The sequence below is a fragment of the Muntiacus reevesi genome, chromosome 3 (assembly GCF_963930625.1).
Source record: "Muntiacus reevesi chromosome 3, mMunRee1.1, whole genome shotgun sequence".
NCBI lineage: Eukaryota > Metazoa > Chordata > Mammalia > Artiodactyla > Cervidae > Muntiacus > Muntiacus reevesi.
In genome coordinates this window covers 37,329,277-37,345,940 of record NC_089251.1, presented here as the reverse complement: position 1 = coordinate 37,345,940, position 16,664 = coordinate 37,329,277, and the positions used below count along the sequence as shown (strand labels likewise).

General features: G+C 36.2%; 1 protein-coding gene across 1 annotated transcript in view; it reads right to left on the bottom strand.

Moving 5' to 3' along the window:
- Positions 1-16,664, bottom strand: part of GFPT1 (glutamine--fructose-6-phosphate transaminase 1) — a 59,702-nt gene that overhangs the window by 23,133 nt on the left and 19,905 nt on the right. The window contains exons 5-11 of the mRNA XM_065929029.1: positions 12,436-12,494; positions 11,364-11,498; positions 8,947-9,008; positions 7,365-7,444; positions 4,112-4,217; positions 2,031-2,194; positions 952-1,047 (exon numbers count right to left, since the gene is read on the bottom strand). Coding sequence (XP_065785101.1) covers positions 952-1,047; positions 2,031-2,194; positions 4,112-4,217; positions 7,365-7,444; positions 8,947-9,008; positions 11,364-11,498; positions 12,436-12,494 — 702 coding nt within the window. The remainder of the gene's footprint in view (positions 1-951; positions 1,048-2,030; positions 2,195-4,111; positions 4,218-7,364; positions 7,445-8,946; positions 9,009-11,363; positions 11,499-12,435; positions 12,495-16,664) is intronic.

Genomic DNA, 16,664 nt, shown 5'->3' with positions numbered 1-16,664 from the left:
AAGTGAAACTGCCAGTCGCTCAATCGTGTTCAACTCTTTGCAACCCTCCAACGTCTGTAGCCATGGAATTCTCCAGACGAGAAAACTGAAGTGGGTAGCCATTCCTTTCTCCAGGGGATCTTCCTGACCCAGGGATCAAACCTAGGTTTCCAGTATTGCAGGCAGATTCTTTACTGTCTAAGCCACTAGGGAAACCCAAATACTCCCATAACTGACAACAATTTTCAAATGTGACTCTCTAGCCATCTTATATATTTTTCATAACCATTTTAGGTATGCTACCACTTACCATAAATTCACCTTTTCAGAGTGTATGATTAGTGGTGTTTCGTATTTCAGAGTTATACAGCCATCACCTCTAATTTTATATTTCCATCACCTCCAAAAAACCTATATCCATTAGTAGTCACTCACCATTCCCCACCCCCATCCCTTCAGCTCCTGGCAATTACTATTTATTATTCCCTTATTTTTACTGTGGTAAAATACATGACATAAAATTTACTATTTTAATTATCTGTAAGTGTGTAATTTAATGGCATTAAGCACCTTCACATTGTTGTACAATCATCACCACCACCCATCTCAGAACTTTTTCATCATTCCAAACTGAAGTTCAGGATCCATTAAACACTAAATCCCATTCTCTCTGCTCCTCAGCCCCTGCTAACCACTAGTCTACCTTCTGTCTCTACAAATCTAACTTAGCTATACATCCACCAAACACTAAATCCCCATTCCCTCCTCTCCTCAGCCCCTAAGGATAACTTAAATATACCACATATCAGTGGAATCACACACTGAAGGACTTGTAAAAGAGGACTGGGCTCCATTGATAGCTGGCAACCATAGTTATTCTATATGGCTATAAAGGACAATGAACTCTAATAAGGCTGTCAATGTCAACCCCCATGAGACTTTGAAATAGTAACATAGGTCATATGTAATTACCAGTATAGTCATCAAAGTTGACTCTTCCTCTCATTGTGTTCACAACTGATTCTGGCTGTTCAAAAATTTCCTTCTGCATAAAGGAACTGAAGTTGCCTAAAGTAAAATAAATTGTATCATTAAAACAAAAATTAACAAGCCAAAGGATAGGAAGTTTGTATTCAACTAAAAGTCTATCTCCTTCAATATAGCCTTAGTAAATGAAATTAAACAAAAGGTCATGCAGTAGAGAATAATATTCATCTATGACACTTTACCCTATGGGAAGAAAAATAAGCAAGTAAGGAGAAAAAATGCTTTTATTAACTTTATACCTAAAATATGTAATTATAGCAAAACAGGGGAGTGGGACAAGCTTATGGTTTAGAGTCAGGTCTAGATTCAAATAATGGTTCTATCGTTATTATTTAAGAGGCTCTGGGAAACTCCTTAACCAGTTAAATCTATTCTAGCAGCTACTTCATAGTGTGATAGTGTGACAGTGTGGGTTAATATAGTAAAGACTTGATATATATGGCCATTATGCAATAAACTTAAGCTTGTTTTTCACTACAATTCCATCAGAAAGGGCTATAAAAACCACTATCACCATAATCACAATAGTTAATAGTAACAAACATTATGTAGAGCTCACTATGCATGTCAGGCACTGTTGTCAGAGCTAATCCCCAAAACAACCTTAATGAGGTTAAGTCCTATGATCTCCACTTCATATATGAGAAAACTGAAGCACAAAGAGAAGAGAGGAATAAAGAAGAGCACACAAACTATGTTTATGAAGCATCTTAAAAATGTCAGTTCAGTCACTCAGTCGTGTCTGATCTTTGTGACCCCATGGACTGCAGCAAGCCAGGCTTCCCCGTACTATTTAAATGATTGATTTCTTTTTTAATGTGAGAAACAACAAACCATGAATTAGTTGGTAGCAGAATATGGTCAAACCAGCAGATACCTTCTCCAAAGAATCATCCCCCTTTCTGGTGTGAACTGTTCGTTATCAGATTCCTACACCAGGACAGAAAGGAGGATGTATCCTTTCCATCGAGGACACTGAGCTATAACAGGACAAAAACGTTCACCCTTCATGATCTGCTGGAGCTCCATCTGGAGGGTCTGCACAGCTCGTCCAGGGTGATCTCCCGCAGTCCGTTTAATTCGATGAATAGAAAGACGGCCATCTACCACTGCGGCAACATCATCATCCTCAAGAAAGATGACACGATTGGTGTGTTCGATGACAGCACTACAAAATGTTCCAAGAGACAGAACAATCAATAATCTAGGATGATTATTATAAATATAACTATCATCAGAACAAAAGGACCAAGTTTAAATACAAAGTAGCATCTGGCCATATCTCTGATAAATTTCTGGTTATCAATGCTATTCCTTACAGAGAAATGAAGGAGGGGGTGGTCAATGCAGACAATGAAAAACAAAACCTCGGTGTAACAACCAAAGCCAAATTTGATGAGATCAGATCAGAAGGCATGGTTATTTCTTTCTCATCCTACCCATCACCAAGTCCTCCAATTTTAACTCCTAAATATTTCCCAGAGTTTCTCTCTGTGTCCACCACCACAAACCAGTTCAAGCTACCACCAGCCTTCACAGGACTACCGCAGCAATCTCCTAACTTCCAACCCTGTTCCCTCTAACCTCCCTCCGTCCACTCTCCATTTCTGCCAAAACGTGTATCAAAGGTCAATTCCAATCAAGGTTTCTCCCTTACCCAACAAACCAGCTGACACCTTCCCTTTAGTTCTTAGGAAAATAGCGAAATGCCTTTACCACGACCCCTACCCCTTTGTCTGGCCTCATCTCCCACCAAACTTCCTCTCTCTACTCCAGCCACACTCACACCCATTCTAGATCTCACAGGCTGATCCAACTGCAGAGAATGAATGTTTTCCCCCTCCATCTCTTCACCAGGTTAACTCCTAGTATCTCCTTAAGTCTCAATTCAAACATCATTCTCTTAAAGAAATGTACCAGTAGGTAAGTTAAATCACTCTATCACACGCATTCTGTAGCTCTTATCATAACTGGAATTCTATACTTGGTGACTATTGACTAAAATCTGTCTCCCCCCATTAAGGAAGAGATCCTTAAGGACAAGTAATATTTTTATTTTTACTCACAGTTGTCTCCTGAGCCCAGTACATGACTTTGCTGGAGTATTCAATATGAATGTATGAGTGAAAGAAAAACTGTTGAAATGCTTTCATAACTTCCAGCTTACCTAAGCCAAAACTGTCAACTCTGTAACAAGTCTACTTAGTGACAGCAAGGACATATCTCAGCACTGACTGTATAACCTACACACCTGTAAAATTCAGAAAATAGTGAAGCTCGCTTTCCCACTGAGATAATATACCCCTTGCAGTCCTAACCTACATGAATATTCATTTTTAGATCCCCTTACTTTCAGACAAAATGAATGACTCAAACACCTGCTGGCAATTTGGGTGATTCCATTTTACCCTCATTACTATTTAAATTTCATTTATAAATGCCTCCAAGCATCCTACTGCATTTTCTCTCAAAATGTCTCAGTCTAGTTACTATATCCTATATAAGTGATTTTGCTGCCAGTTATTTCTCAATCAAAAAGATGTGTCCACACTGGATTAAAACTACAATCTAGGTAAGCAATTATACTATCATTGGTATGATGCTAAGCCATTCTACTCTCCAATCTAAAAATCTCTCCTCCCAGGGAAGTTTGGGAGAGGATGAATACATATGTGACTGAGTTCCTTCACTATTCACCTGAAACTATCACAAAATTGCTAATCGACTATACCACAATACAAAATAAAAAGTTTAAAAAAAAAAGGTAAAAATAAATAAATAAAATCTCTCCTCCCTATAAAACCTGGGTTATGGCTCTAAAAGAAGAGACAAAAAAATACATGAACTCAAAGTAAATATATCAGAACAAGTCTCAAGGACCATTATTTCTTCTTTGTAGATGGATGTAGATATTCTGAATTGAGAGAGAAGACATTCTAGGACCCCAGAATGGTCACCTTCACAACCTTAATTAACAAAGTTCTCCTATACAGCATGACTAGATTTATATAAAATGACTTTTTGGTTTCCTGCAGCATAAGAAGCTTTACTAAAAATTCTCTCTGTATCAACCAATGATGCTCACCTTGCATCAGAAGCAAAGTAATATTCCACTGCTTTTTCTTCAACAGGGAAAAGGCAAGTTGTGCTGTCCACACGGGAGAGATTGCAGCTTCCTTTCTTATCTTTGCCTAGAGCATAGAGTTAAAGGAATCAGCCAACACGTAGAAAACCATGGCTGATTTATAAATATACACAACTTTCTACAAAATCAACAAAAAAACCATAGCAATGCAAAATAATTCCAGCAACTTTTCAATGCCAGGTAGATCACCCTATTTTCATGCAATAAGCCAACAAGAACAAAGGGCGTAGAGTGAAAGAGCAACTATCAGACAGCGTGGCATATACAGTGCTATGTTATGCATTTTTTAATGTAATATTTATTTTCCAAGAAAAACACAAATGATGTCACTAACTTTTTTAATGTATGTATAGCCTAATTTTAACTTTAAACAAAACTTAATGGAATTAAGACATATAAATTTGTGCACTTAAACATTAAAATTACATTAAAAATATGAAAATTATGCAATGAAAAATAAAATGAAGGCTAGTGGCATATTTTTATTACCTCCAAATAAAACTTCTCTAGATTTTAAAGGTAAGTAACAAATCAAAGTTCAGGCTATACTAATTCTGATTTAAAAACAAAACACTGATATTCTCTAACTATGGTATACCATACAAGGTAGCTACTGCTAAGGACTGGAACTGTAAACCCAGAACTTCTCCTTTCTTAAAACTGGATTTTCTTACATTTCTTTTAAGTCAGGATAAAGTTTAGTCCTTTTGTAATGGTAACATCTTTTAACTCTAGCACTTTAGAATTCTGGCATCTCTACTTAACTTGTTAAGCTACTGATGAAGAATTTCTTTTTCCTCTTTGACTAAAGTCAAAACTGGAAGGTATAATGAAGTTTGACCAAGTAGCCAAATACAACAGTATTAACTTAAGACTATATATATAAATTCTCAGAGACAAAAAAGCACCTTTCTCCAAGATCAGGACACAGGAGACCTTACAACCAATGGACACAATGGCCCAAGAATACTATAAATACACTTGTAAGAACTCCTACTGTGTCCATCCTCTAAAATCAATGTGTACAAAAACTTGCTAGTAACTATTCTTAGTAACATATATCCAAAGTTCTCCACTTTTTTTTATTATTATTTGATTATTTATTATTTTTATTATTATTTGATTATTCGATGTGGTTTAGGCATGAAAACAAAACAGCTCTTCCCATCCATACCCAACAGTAGAAATGACATCATGCTTTTAAAAAATAAGTATAAGACATCCCAGAGAAGACAACACTACAGAGAGATAAAGCAGGTCAGTGTTTGCCAGAGGCTGGATATAGGGGCAAGGATTGACTACAGTCAGTCAGCTGAAGGAACTTTATAGGGGATGAATTGCTCTTTATCTCAACTGTGGAGGTGGTTATACAACTGACTATGTTTGACAGAACTCATGAAATTGTACATCAGAAAGAATGAACTTTACTGTATGTGAAAAAGTAAATTAAAAAATGGGCGAAAGGATAGGCTAGCACCTACATTTTTTTACATAAAAACAACTGGCTTTGCTTATAAAATGTCCTACCGGGGTTGAGTTTCATCATATTCTTTCTTCCAATACTGGTTATTTCATTCTTCAAGTAACAAGGTATACTTAATTACAATATATAGAGGAAGTAAAGGTATCACTGCCTATTTAAATGAACATTGCTTACATACATCTATATGACTGTTACAATCTGTAAAATGTCTTCCATCTATTGATTACTTCATCTGATTTAAGTGGAAAACAATTATTATCATCCTACTTTATTTGGTCAGTGGTTACACCTGGAGAAAAAGCAATGCCTGAAAGCCACTCCCATGTTTTCCCCTGTACATAGCCTCTTCAAGAAGAGGCTGTACTTCAAAAATTTTTTAACTACTAAGAGCTAGAAAAGTCAGGATTACTATAACACAACCCCTGATCTCAAAAAGATCTGTCTCATTATAAAGTTTTCTTCCAGCCTATTAAGACCTTAGCCAATATTTTTCTATTGCTTCTAAAAGTAGCCTAAGACAATTTACAAGGTTAACACGTAAGTAATAAATATACACAAGCAGAATCATTAAAAGAAACCTGGAACTCTGGATCCAAAATTTATACTGGTAGACTAGCTTTACTTCTAAAAAGAGTTGGAGAGGAAGAGGAAAATAAATTCTAACACCTCAGGATTTGAAGGTTATTTAAGGAAATAACTGTCTGCTCTATATAAAATAGTGAAAGCAGCCACTATCTAAGGATGAATAGGCTTAGAGTACTTTGCTAAATCTTTTTTAAAAAGCCAAGAATTTTGCATCAATAATGTGGGTTTCAATCTCCTGAATTTACCACTCCCTGTGTCTTTTACCTGGAAAATGTTTAGTAAAAAGGTAAACTAAAAGCACACATCATGTTTTGCTAATTATATCAATAAAATGATCCAGTTTGTATAGCTGAAAAGATAAATTTCAAACATAAATTTTTTAAAAATTCCAAATTCAAACAAACCCAATCAAGATATCAAATGTAAAACTGAAAGTAAAATGTCATGCATAAAACAAAATCCATTTAAACATATTTCAGCTAAATTATCCAAATAACTACCATGGAGTTCAATCTATATAATAGCCTAACACACAATGCTATTTTCCTAATCTTAGCATCTTATTTATAATAATATATCTTACATGATTTTAATTTAAAACAAAGGGAAAAAAGTTACAATTTCAACCATTTTCTCAAATCTCAGAGATCTTAAAGAAACAAATTATTAAAAGCAGTTTTCTAAATGGCAAAAGCAGACAGACAAAATATACTCTGCAAATTAGAAAAATAAGGTCAAAATATGTATCCCCATAAAATAAGCACATTTTTAGAGGCCCAGCACATTCATTCACTCCAAGAACAAAGAATTAGTAAAGAATGAACAAAAGAGGATAAAGGTTCCTCCCCATCCATGCAGAGTGCATTTCCCACCTCTTTCTCCCTGTGATCCCCACCGTGTGAATTTTGATCCAATCTGAGTCCTAGCTAAGGATATACAACAGAAAAAAATTCTACTCGTCAGAGAAATCACAAAAACAAATCCTTTTCATGTCTAGACAGAACTATATATATGAGTGGATCTGATCAAATGGGCATTTAATCAATTTATGGAAAACAAGTCTTTATATCTACTGCACTCAATTTATACATTTTCCCCATGCCATAATATAGGAATAGTTTTTACCTGTTCTGTAGAGAATTGGAATGTGGTCAGTAGACAGTTTATGCTCACTTCGTACACCAATCAACAGAGGGCTTCCTCGTCTGTTAGTACAAAATTAAACAGAATTAAACCATTTTTATAAATAATGCAGTAATGATACAATATTTAAATAAGATGAGGGAATGCTATTCAAATAATGCTTAAATTCTCCCTCTGAGGTCGACTTCAGACATAACAAAAGAATGAGTTTTTAGAAAATATTCAAAAGTCAGCAAACTATGACCCACAGCCAGGTTTGTCTATTTTTTTGGAACATGGCCACGCCCATTCTTCTACTTGTTTCTACGGTTGCTTTCACACTACAACAGCAAACTGAGAGGCTGCCACAGAAGCGACATGACATGGCCGAGAAAGCCTAAAATATTTACTATCTGGCTTGTTACAGAAAGGGCTACCCAGGTGGTTCAGTGGGTAAAGAATCTGCCTGCAATGCAGGAGATGCAGGAGAAGCAGGTTCCATCCCTGGGTCGGTAAGATTCCTGGATGAGGGAACAGCAACCTACTCCAGTATTCCTGCCTGGAGAATTCCATGGACAGAGGCGCCTGGGAGGCTACTGTCCACAGGGTCACAAAGAGTTGGACACAACTGAAGCAACGGAGCACGCCTGCATTGTAATGGAAAAGGTTTGCAGACCCCTGTTCTATGATGATGCATTACAAAGTTTCTCATTTTTAACATCAAATGGAAACTTTCTTTTGATATATGAACAATATATGAATATTCAGCACTTTATCCTTAGTTCCTCTGACTTTTTAAAGACTGCTCTTTCTTACCAAGTCTTAGGCCTCCCACTGTTTTCAGAAGGACTTAATGCTTAGGCTTGAAATATCCCAGCAAAAGCAATAATCGTACAATCATCTAGGACTCTGTCTAGAATATTTAGTTCCAAAAACTATGGGTATTGTATAGAATACTTAACCTCCAAACTCACAAAGTAACAATGGGGCCCAATGCGGACAAAAGGCCAATTACAAATGCCAGATGGTTTTGCTTTGTTAAGGGATTCTGTCACATGGAAGAATAGTAAAACAACAGATAAGACACGTGGAAAAAAAATACAGTCGACCTCCATATGCATGGGCTCCACATCTGCAGGTTCAACCAATGTGGATTGAAAATATTCAGGTAAAAAAAATTCTAGAAAGTTCCAAAAAAGCAAAACTTGAATTTGCAACACACTGGCAACATTTTTACACACTGGTAGTATATACATTGGATTTACAATTATGTACATAAGATTTGCATCATATTAGGTTTTTAAGTAATCTAGAGATGCTTTTAAGTGTACAGGATATGTGTACAGGTTATACACAAATGCCACACCATTTTATATAGGGAACTTGAACATCCATGGGCTTTGGTATTCACAAGGGTTTTTAGAACAAGTCCCTCATGGATACCAAGGGATGATTCTCACAAATATCTCTAGAAAAGGCAGAGCCATTATAGTGAAGGATCATTTATAGTGTAAAGAGAATAAGCTTATAATTTAAGAGTTTCAAAATACATATAAATATTAGTCATTATTAAATCTATATATACCTTGTGCCAACTGCTTGGCCAGGAAAATGGACACTTTTAAATACAAGTGCAAAAGCACCTTCCTATGAAGGGAAAAAAAAGTGCATTAGCAATATGTATTATAATCAACTGTCAAATGAGAAATGCCTAAAATATACTGGCTTCAGCACAAAGATTTTCAGTTCACACACTGCTCTTTTGCACTACTTTATAAATTAGCCTACATTTCAGGCAGACACTTATTCCAGCTTTGATGTATCTAATATTCACTTTTTAAAGAAGTCCACTCTTAAAATAGGATCAACAGATAATAGTTCCAAAACAGAGCATTATAAAAGTCACCTTTGTACATGCTACCAACACTTCTCATGTGTCCCATACTATGCATTAGCAAAGGAAGGGCAGAGTCAAAAAAGATACTAAGTTCCCGTATTCAAAACCCATTCTCTGGCCCAGCAATTTTACATCACTGTTAACTTTTTTTTTTTGGAAGAAAATTAAGTCTTATTTATTTTGAAAACCAAACCACTAGGAAAATATATCACAGTCTTGAAACAGCAAACAGACAATATTATCATTTCAAGTACTAAGTTGGTAATAAGACAAGGTCCTTATCAAAATGATAAGGGGCCAGAACTGGGGCAAGAACAACGCATGTAGCAAAGGCCCTGGCAAAAGTGGTGTTTGGTAATGGAGGGCAGTCCTTTATTGCTCTAAAGGAGCCACAGTTCATCCCTGAGTTGTTTACTTTTCCTCCCTTGACTTTTTTGTTGCCAGGGGATTGTCTCAACCAAGCTCTGTTATTTCAGGGGGCAAAGCAAGCAACACTGGGTTTAGGCTTTCATTCTGTTTCATGAAAAACAGATTTTTCCAAAGCTCGTACTTCACAACCTCTTATTTAAGTAGCTAATAGTTCCTCTTTCACTGTTCATTCCTGAATATGAGCATATAATACTGTCAAAATCCTGTTTCCCTTCAAGGACAAGTGTCACTGTAAGATTGTCTTGTCGCTTGGCTGACTCTGCTGCAGGCGGCCTCAGGGTCCACCATGGCTGCCAGTGAGAGGGAACACTTGCTTCCCTTACCAGTGTGATACAGCTTCTTACATTTTTGCAGGGTCTCCAAGCTGAATGATGTAATGTGTGAAAATTTTAAGAAACACACATGCACATCTTGATGGAGAAATGAGTACCTGCAGGGACCCTTTCAAAGTTTTCATCCAAACTGCCTCTCCCAACTTTACATCTTAACGTCATGCCCTTGTCTATAAAAGAAAAACAAGCAAAACAAACCCCCTGGAAGTCCCCTGCCCCTTTCGACATTAGTGACTGCATGGATTTTATCAGTTTGCGGAAAATGTTGTAGTGTACATCACTGCTAACTTTCATTCTTTTTGAACTTGATGTGCTGTGTGTGCTGTGCTAAGTCGCTTCAGTCATGTCTGACTCTTTGCGATCCATGATATTGAGACATATACACACACAATCATGATTATTAACATGCACACCATACCACCCCCTCAACCCAAACTCCTCAGAGACAGGGTCTACGGAAATCAAGAATGAATAAAGGAGGAACGTGAGGTAGGAAAGGGAAGGAACAGAACAATCTGGGTTATACAATGAGCAGAAACAAAACCACACTGGGAGAGCACACCACTCTGCCTGGAGTAAAGGGAAGAACAGTCCTCTGCCTTCTCTGTCTTCCTCACTCCTTTTGCTGCAGACACCGTAAGGTTTGGGTGGAGATGGGAGGAAGGGCTGGGCCTTTACAGAGAAGTAAACAGCTTTCAAATGGGAAAGCTAGAGTTGTGGCGGTAGAAGGGGTAGAAGGATGGGGTGGAAATCACTATGTATTTGGACCTTCTTGTATCTTTGATATCTTTAAAGTACGACAATTGGGATGAAATAAAAAAAAAAAAATACCACTTTTCTCTTGGGCTGGGAAATATGTTTCTGAAAAGGTATAGTGCCAAGTAAAAGTCCCCATAAGGAAAAACTAATTGACTGTAGTGGCTCAGAGACATGCACACATTATCTCAGAATAATAAGTGTGTATTTCACCAAAGCTACCTTTTGCTAAGTTATTGACTAGGAAGAACACTTGAATGAGCAGGAAGTGAGAAAGTGATGAATGCCCAACTTACGTACTATATACATGCTTGTGTGTGATATGTATGGGTTTGTGTATGAGTATGCAATTTTTTGACAAACTCTTTATATTTAGACTATTTTTCATTCCCATGACACTGAACTATAGTGAAAGAAGTAAAATCATTAAAGCAGTCTCAAAATTATTCAAATTGAACAGTTTTGTATATATGGAGGAATAAAAGCAAAAAATACTTTAAAAATTGGCTAGTTCCTACTTATATTTTAAGAGTTTATTTATTGTGATTAACATTGGCAATAACTATCTTTAAAAGTGTGGTTTAATACCAATTGTTGGATGACTCTCTCCACCAAGGTAGTAAAACTTGTATCTTGACTTTCCCGATTGTCATACATGTACTTAACAAGCTTGGCAATTGTCTCTGTGTCTGTTTCAGACTCAAAGTCATAGCCTTTACTTTCCTGTAATTAGAAAGGAAAAAAAATGGACACATTTAAGGAAATATTCTTAGTATCTAAATCTTTTCTACATAATTTTTTCCCTCAAAAATCTCATTAGCCAACTTCTAGTCTTTTTTTGGCCACCATACAACTACTGTTCAAAATTAAGGTCACCATCTAATTATGTGTATGTAAGTGTATGTATGTGTAGTAAGGTACTCCCTGTGAACAAATATAATACTTATAATTATACAAATCTATATATACCATATATGAATTAAATAAATTTTAAAATAATTAAAATATAATGAAATATATAACATTCACAAAACATTAATTTCATTATGAACATAATGATTCTTTAATAATGATATTTCACTATTCAATCCAATGGCCATTAGCTATATGTGGCTGTTTAAATTTACAGTGAAATAAAATTTCAAATCTGGTTCCGCATTCATCCTGGCTCCACAGCCACACATGAACAGTGGCTACCATTCTGGGACAGTACATGTATAGAAAGTTTCCATCATTGCAGAAAAGTTGAACTGGACAGCTCTGCTCAATCACTAATGAAGGTCATCATCATTATCATGACTATGTAGTACACAGCCATTTAGGGCACAGAGCTTTCATTCAACCTGTCTTAAGTCTTCTGACACTCTAGTAACTTTTAAAAATTGCCAATAAAGTCTCTCACAATGCAAAAGAGACCCTTCCAAATTCCAATTTTATTGAAGCTTTTGGGTCATTTATAATAAAGCCAAATAATTATTTTTCACATAAGAAACAAAGAAGTTCCACTGTCAACAAAGAAAAGTCCAATAAACCACCATACCCTGTAACTGTCATAGGAATTATTTAATCATATCCAGATAGGATTTACTGTATGTCCTAAACAACAACTCATCAGAAATATTCTCAAAGACTGATAGTCTTTTTAGGTCACTTTACTTACCAGAAACTTTTTCAAGTCCTTGTAGTTGGTGATGATTCCATTGTGAATAACAATAAATTCTAAAAAGAGATAAAATCACTGATGACCAAAAAATTATAGGTCTAATAAACACAATCAATTGCCATTACTATTAATAGATTTTTTTCTCAAGTCAAAAAATTTATAACACACTGTACTTCCAAGTGTAATCAAGTATTATCCAGTTTTCATCATCAGATTACCTTCAGGTAGATCAGCAGCATAGTCCATGTGTAAAAGCACACAGTGCTTAGACGTGTGTACAACAGATTAACAGAATAAACTGGAGTTTAGAGGCATCAACTTCAGTTGTGGCTAAAACACCAGTTCAATGTCATCACGCAAAAGTAGCGTGTTCCTGGGCCAGTTTCTTCCATTTGCAAAATGAAAGGGTTGAACTAACTATATTCTCACTTTTGTTCATTCATTCTTATGCATAAAACAATCCAAAGTTTCAAGAGAAAGGCTTTATCCAGTTTACACTAAATGAGTTCAAAACTAAAGTTATAGAAATTAGCAAGAAAAAAATAGTTGTTCAGTTCTATAGTTTATTTACCTGAGAGGTTACAGAAAATTCCGAGATCAAATACAGATGATAGTGGGATAATTTTCATTCATATTTTTGATTAACTTTCAAAAATGTTAAAAATGTAAAATCAAGAGTTGACAATATTATTTTTAGCCACTTAGAGAGTATGTAAAGACTATTGCTGTGGATTTATTATTCAAAGTTCATGTAAGTCAGGAGAGAAATTACTACTCAATTCAATTTTATATCAATTTATCAAAATTTTATTTTGATAACATTTGATAACTATGAAAATATATTTAAAGATCTAATATTCTGGTCTTATATTAAATGAGCTTGAACTGAATGATAAAATAAACATGTCACTCGATTAAGATACCACAAAATAATACTACAAAAACTTTAAAAAAATTTTAATGTTGGAACACAGAGAATCATAAATAGCTGATATAAAGCCTGAAGTTAAAGCCAAATTCTCAAAATATAATCATAGATATACATTTTCAGGAATCTTCTATAAAGATTGTCAGTGTTAAAAATTTCAGTAGTTAGCTTTCTAATCCAATCCAATAATTACGTGAAGTATGAAAAACCTAAAAAAGGTGGCTTCTGAATTAAATTACAAAATCTTACCTCAAAGGGATATACATACACACATACATATGTATATTTATACATGTATACATATGTATGTATTCACTTATTTTTAAAAACCATGAAAGAACTGACACTAAAAATTTTATTAAATGCTTATATATAGGAAGAGATGAAATAAGGAAGAGGAAATCAGATAGAAGCTAGACTTATTTTAGTATGTCTTTTTTATAGGTGTGACCTCAGAGAACTATGTAAATATTTTACATAAAAGCTGTTTAAGAAAATCAATCCCTAAAATTCAAAATAAAATACATTAACAGAATGTAGTACCCAACTAGTCGCACAACCATGTACAGAAGGATTAGTCCAAGTGACTCCAAAATACAGTAATTTGATTATACATCCCTAGAGAGATATCCCTTAAGTACAAAAAAAATTAACAAAAAACAATAAATATACTGTTGTGGCAGTGTTGGCATTATGATTCTGTTGTACATGTATCATTTCATAGATCATATAAGTATGTTGCTGGTGTTAAGAACTAAGTTTTTAAGAACTTAAAACTTAGAACTAAGTTTTAAGTGTTATTGACAGGAAACATATAAATCAATGAGGTAAAATAAAAACCGTATAGTCCTGAATTTGAATTGGAAGCATTAGTGTAAAATTATCTGTATTTTCTCTTTAAATTATGCATGCACACATGGACACACACACACAGGTGCTCTTCGCTCTGCCCACTGAAAATGCCTAGGTGCAATAAGCACTTCCCTGGTTTATAGTCTTTTTTTTTTTTTGGAGCACAAATATATAAGAAAAAAATATATATAAGTGTTAGTAGCTTGAACTAACAGAAGTTTTAAAAGGTGCCCATTTACTATCAAGAAGCCTCATAACAGAAATGTATCTCAGGCTTCCAAGACTGCAGAAAATAAGTAGGATGGGAATGGAGATTATTTCTTGTGTTTAACAGAAAATTCCAAGAATAAAGTTTAAAATTTAAAGAATTAATTGCTAGCCTAGCACTTTATAAAACTGCACTTATTTGGGGAAAAAAATTGTTTTGTTTCAGTGATGGTTTCATCTTCATTTCCTTCAGCTGGGTAGGAAATTTTAATGTGTTTTCTTGAGTTTTCCATGTTCGTAATACATGTTTCAATAGGCTGCCATCCATTAAGCCTGCCGGGGTCCTCCTGGGTATTTCTGAATTGTGTTGTGTACACGTGTGTCTGAGAGCTCAGAGAGCTTGTCTTCTTACAGTACTTAGTTGTTTGCTCTTTTGTTAGATAAAATATTAGCAAAGTATCCTTTCCAAACTCCCTGACATCAAACCCATTGATATTTAAAATCTTTGTCAAACAGATGATTTTAGAACTTGGAAGGTGCTGGTTAAAAAAAAAAAATTCTTGCACAAACCATCTACTCCATAAGCACAGGCCTGTGAACCTTTCCCTCACAACTCTACATTTCTACCTCAAGTAACCGACCTTTCAACCCTACCCATTTAGGGGAACAAACCAACCATGAAAAGGGGGTACGGAGTTTACCCTCATCTTCTACCTTTAGTTCTGTCACATGAAAAAAATCTCATTCCGCCCCCGTATCCTTCTCAAATCTTCACAAGGAGGAATGTTCCCTTCTAGAGCTATCCGCACTCATCAGATCTGCTGTGTACGTGGTGCAGACTCACAGCAGAGAGGAGGGTGAGTGACAGGAGGACTCAGGTAGATTCTATGGCACTTTCCTCCACATACAATGGCAGGCTTCCCCGCAGCCCTCTCCTGAGCAGGTGACTCGACCCATCCTGGCTCCTCATTCAGACAGTTTGTCACTAAGGAAGAAGACTCACAGATGCCTTAAGTTATTCAAACTTGGGTGGCTCTCTAGTATGACTAAATGACATGGGAACAATCCGTCTCTAAATAAGCACTTTCTTCTAGAGATGCCTCTGCTCATCTGTTTCTATGCTGCATCCATTTTTCCAGGTTCAGTGGTAGAATGTGGCCCTCTAGTTCCTGCTGGGGCTTACTTGAAGCAGAAAGTGAATCCTTCTCCCATAATTTCACAGTACTTGTGATTTCAGACATCAGTTCAGATGGCTTACACTTTGTCAGCCTTCACCAATGCCTTAGTTCATTTTTAGATTTTGTTGTTATTTTTAATTTTCTGGCTGAGCTGGGTTTTCACTGTTGCTCAGGCTTTTCTGTAGTTGCAGCGAAAGGGGGGCTACTTTCTGGGTGCGGTGCACAGGGTTCTCCTTGCAGCGGCTTCTCTTACCGTGGAGCGCGGGCCCTAGAGCACATGCACTCAGCCGTTGTGGCGCACAGGCTTAGCTGCCCGGGAGCACGTGGGATCTTCCCAGACTAGGGGTCAAACCTGTATCCCCGCACTGCAAGGTGAGTTCTCAACCACCGGACTACCAGGGAGGCCCACGCCTTAATTCTTGACACTACAAGGTGGAACTAACAATGAGATCACATAAGCTACTGTTGGACAAATTTATAAGACAAAAATTCATTACGTATTTCTCGACTGTCAGAACTGAGCAGTGTGATGTAGGCTCTGAAGGAATAACGGTAATTCTGGAGGAATAATGGTAATAAGTTATCTGGGTATCCAAGTGTTTGAAAGACCTCTCTGGAAATACAAATATACAATACAGAGAGAAGACAATTATCAGGGAGGGTGCTTATTACATAGTTTAATTTGGATCTGATTATTCTCCTACTGCAGAGGAAAGAGTACTTTCAACAGAACATCTGCATACTAAGAGGTAGTATACCAATTAATTGCAGTGCAAAACTAAATCAAGCTTTCTGTATTCTGGGAAAAAACTTAGATTTTTTTTTTTTTTTTTGAGAAACTAGATACTCTTTTCTATCTAGTTTGCTGTGCTGTGCTTAAGTCACTTCAGTCATGTCTGACTCTTTGCGACCCCAAGGACTGTAGCCCACCAGGCTCCTCTGTCCATGGAATTCTCCAGGCAAGAATACTAGAGTGGATTGCCATGCCCTCCTCCAGGGGATCTTCCCCAACCAGGGATCAAACCCATGTCTCTACGTCTATCTGCACTGGCAGGTGGGTT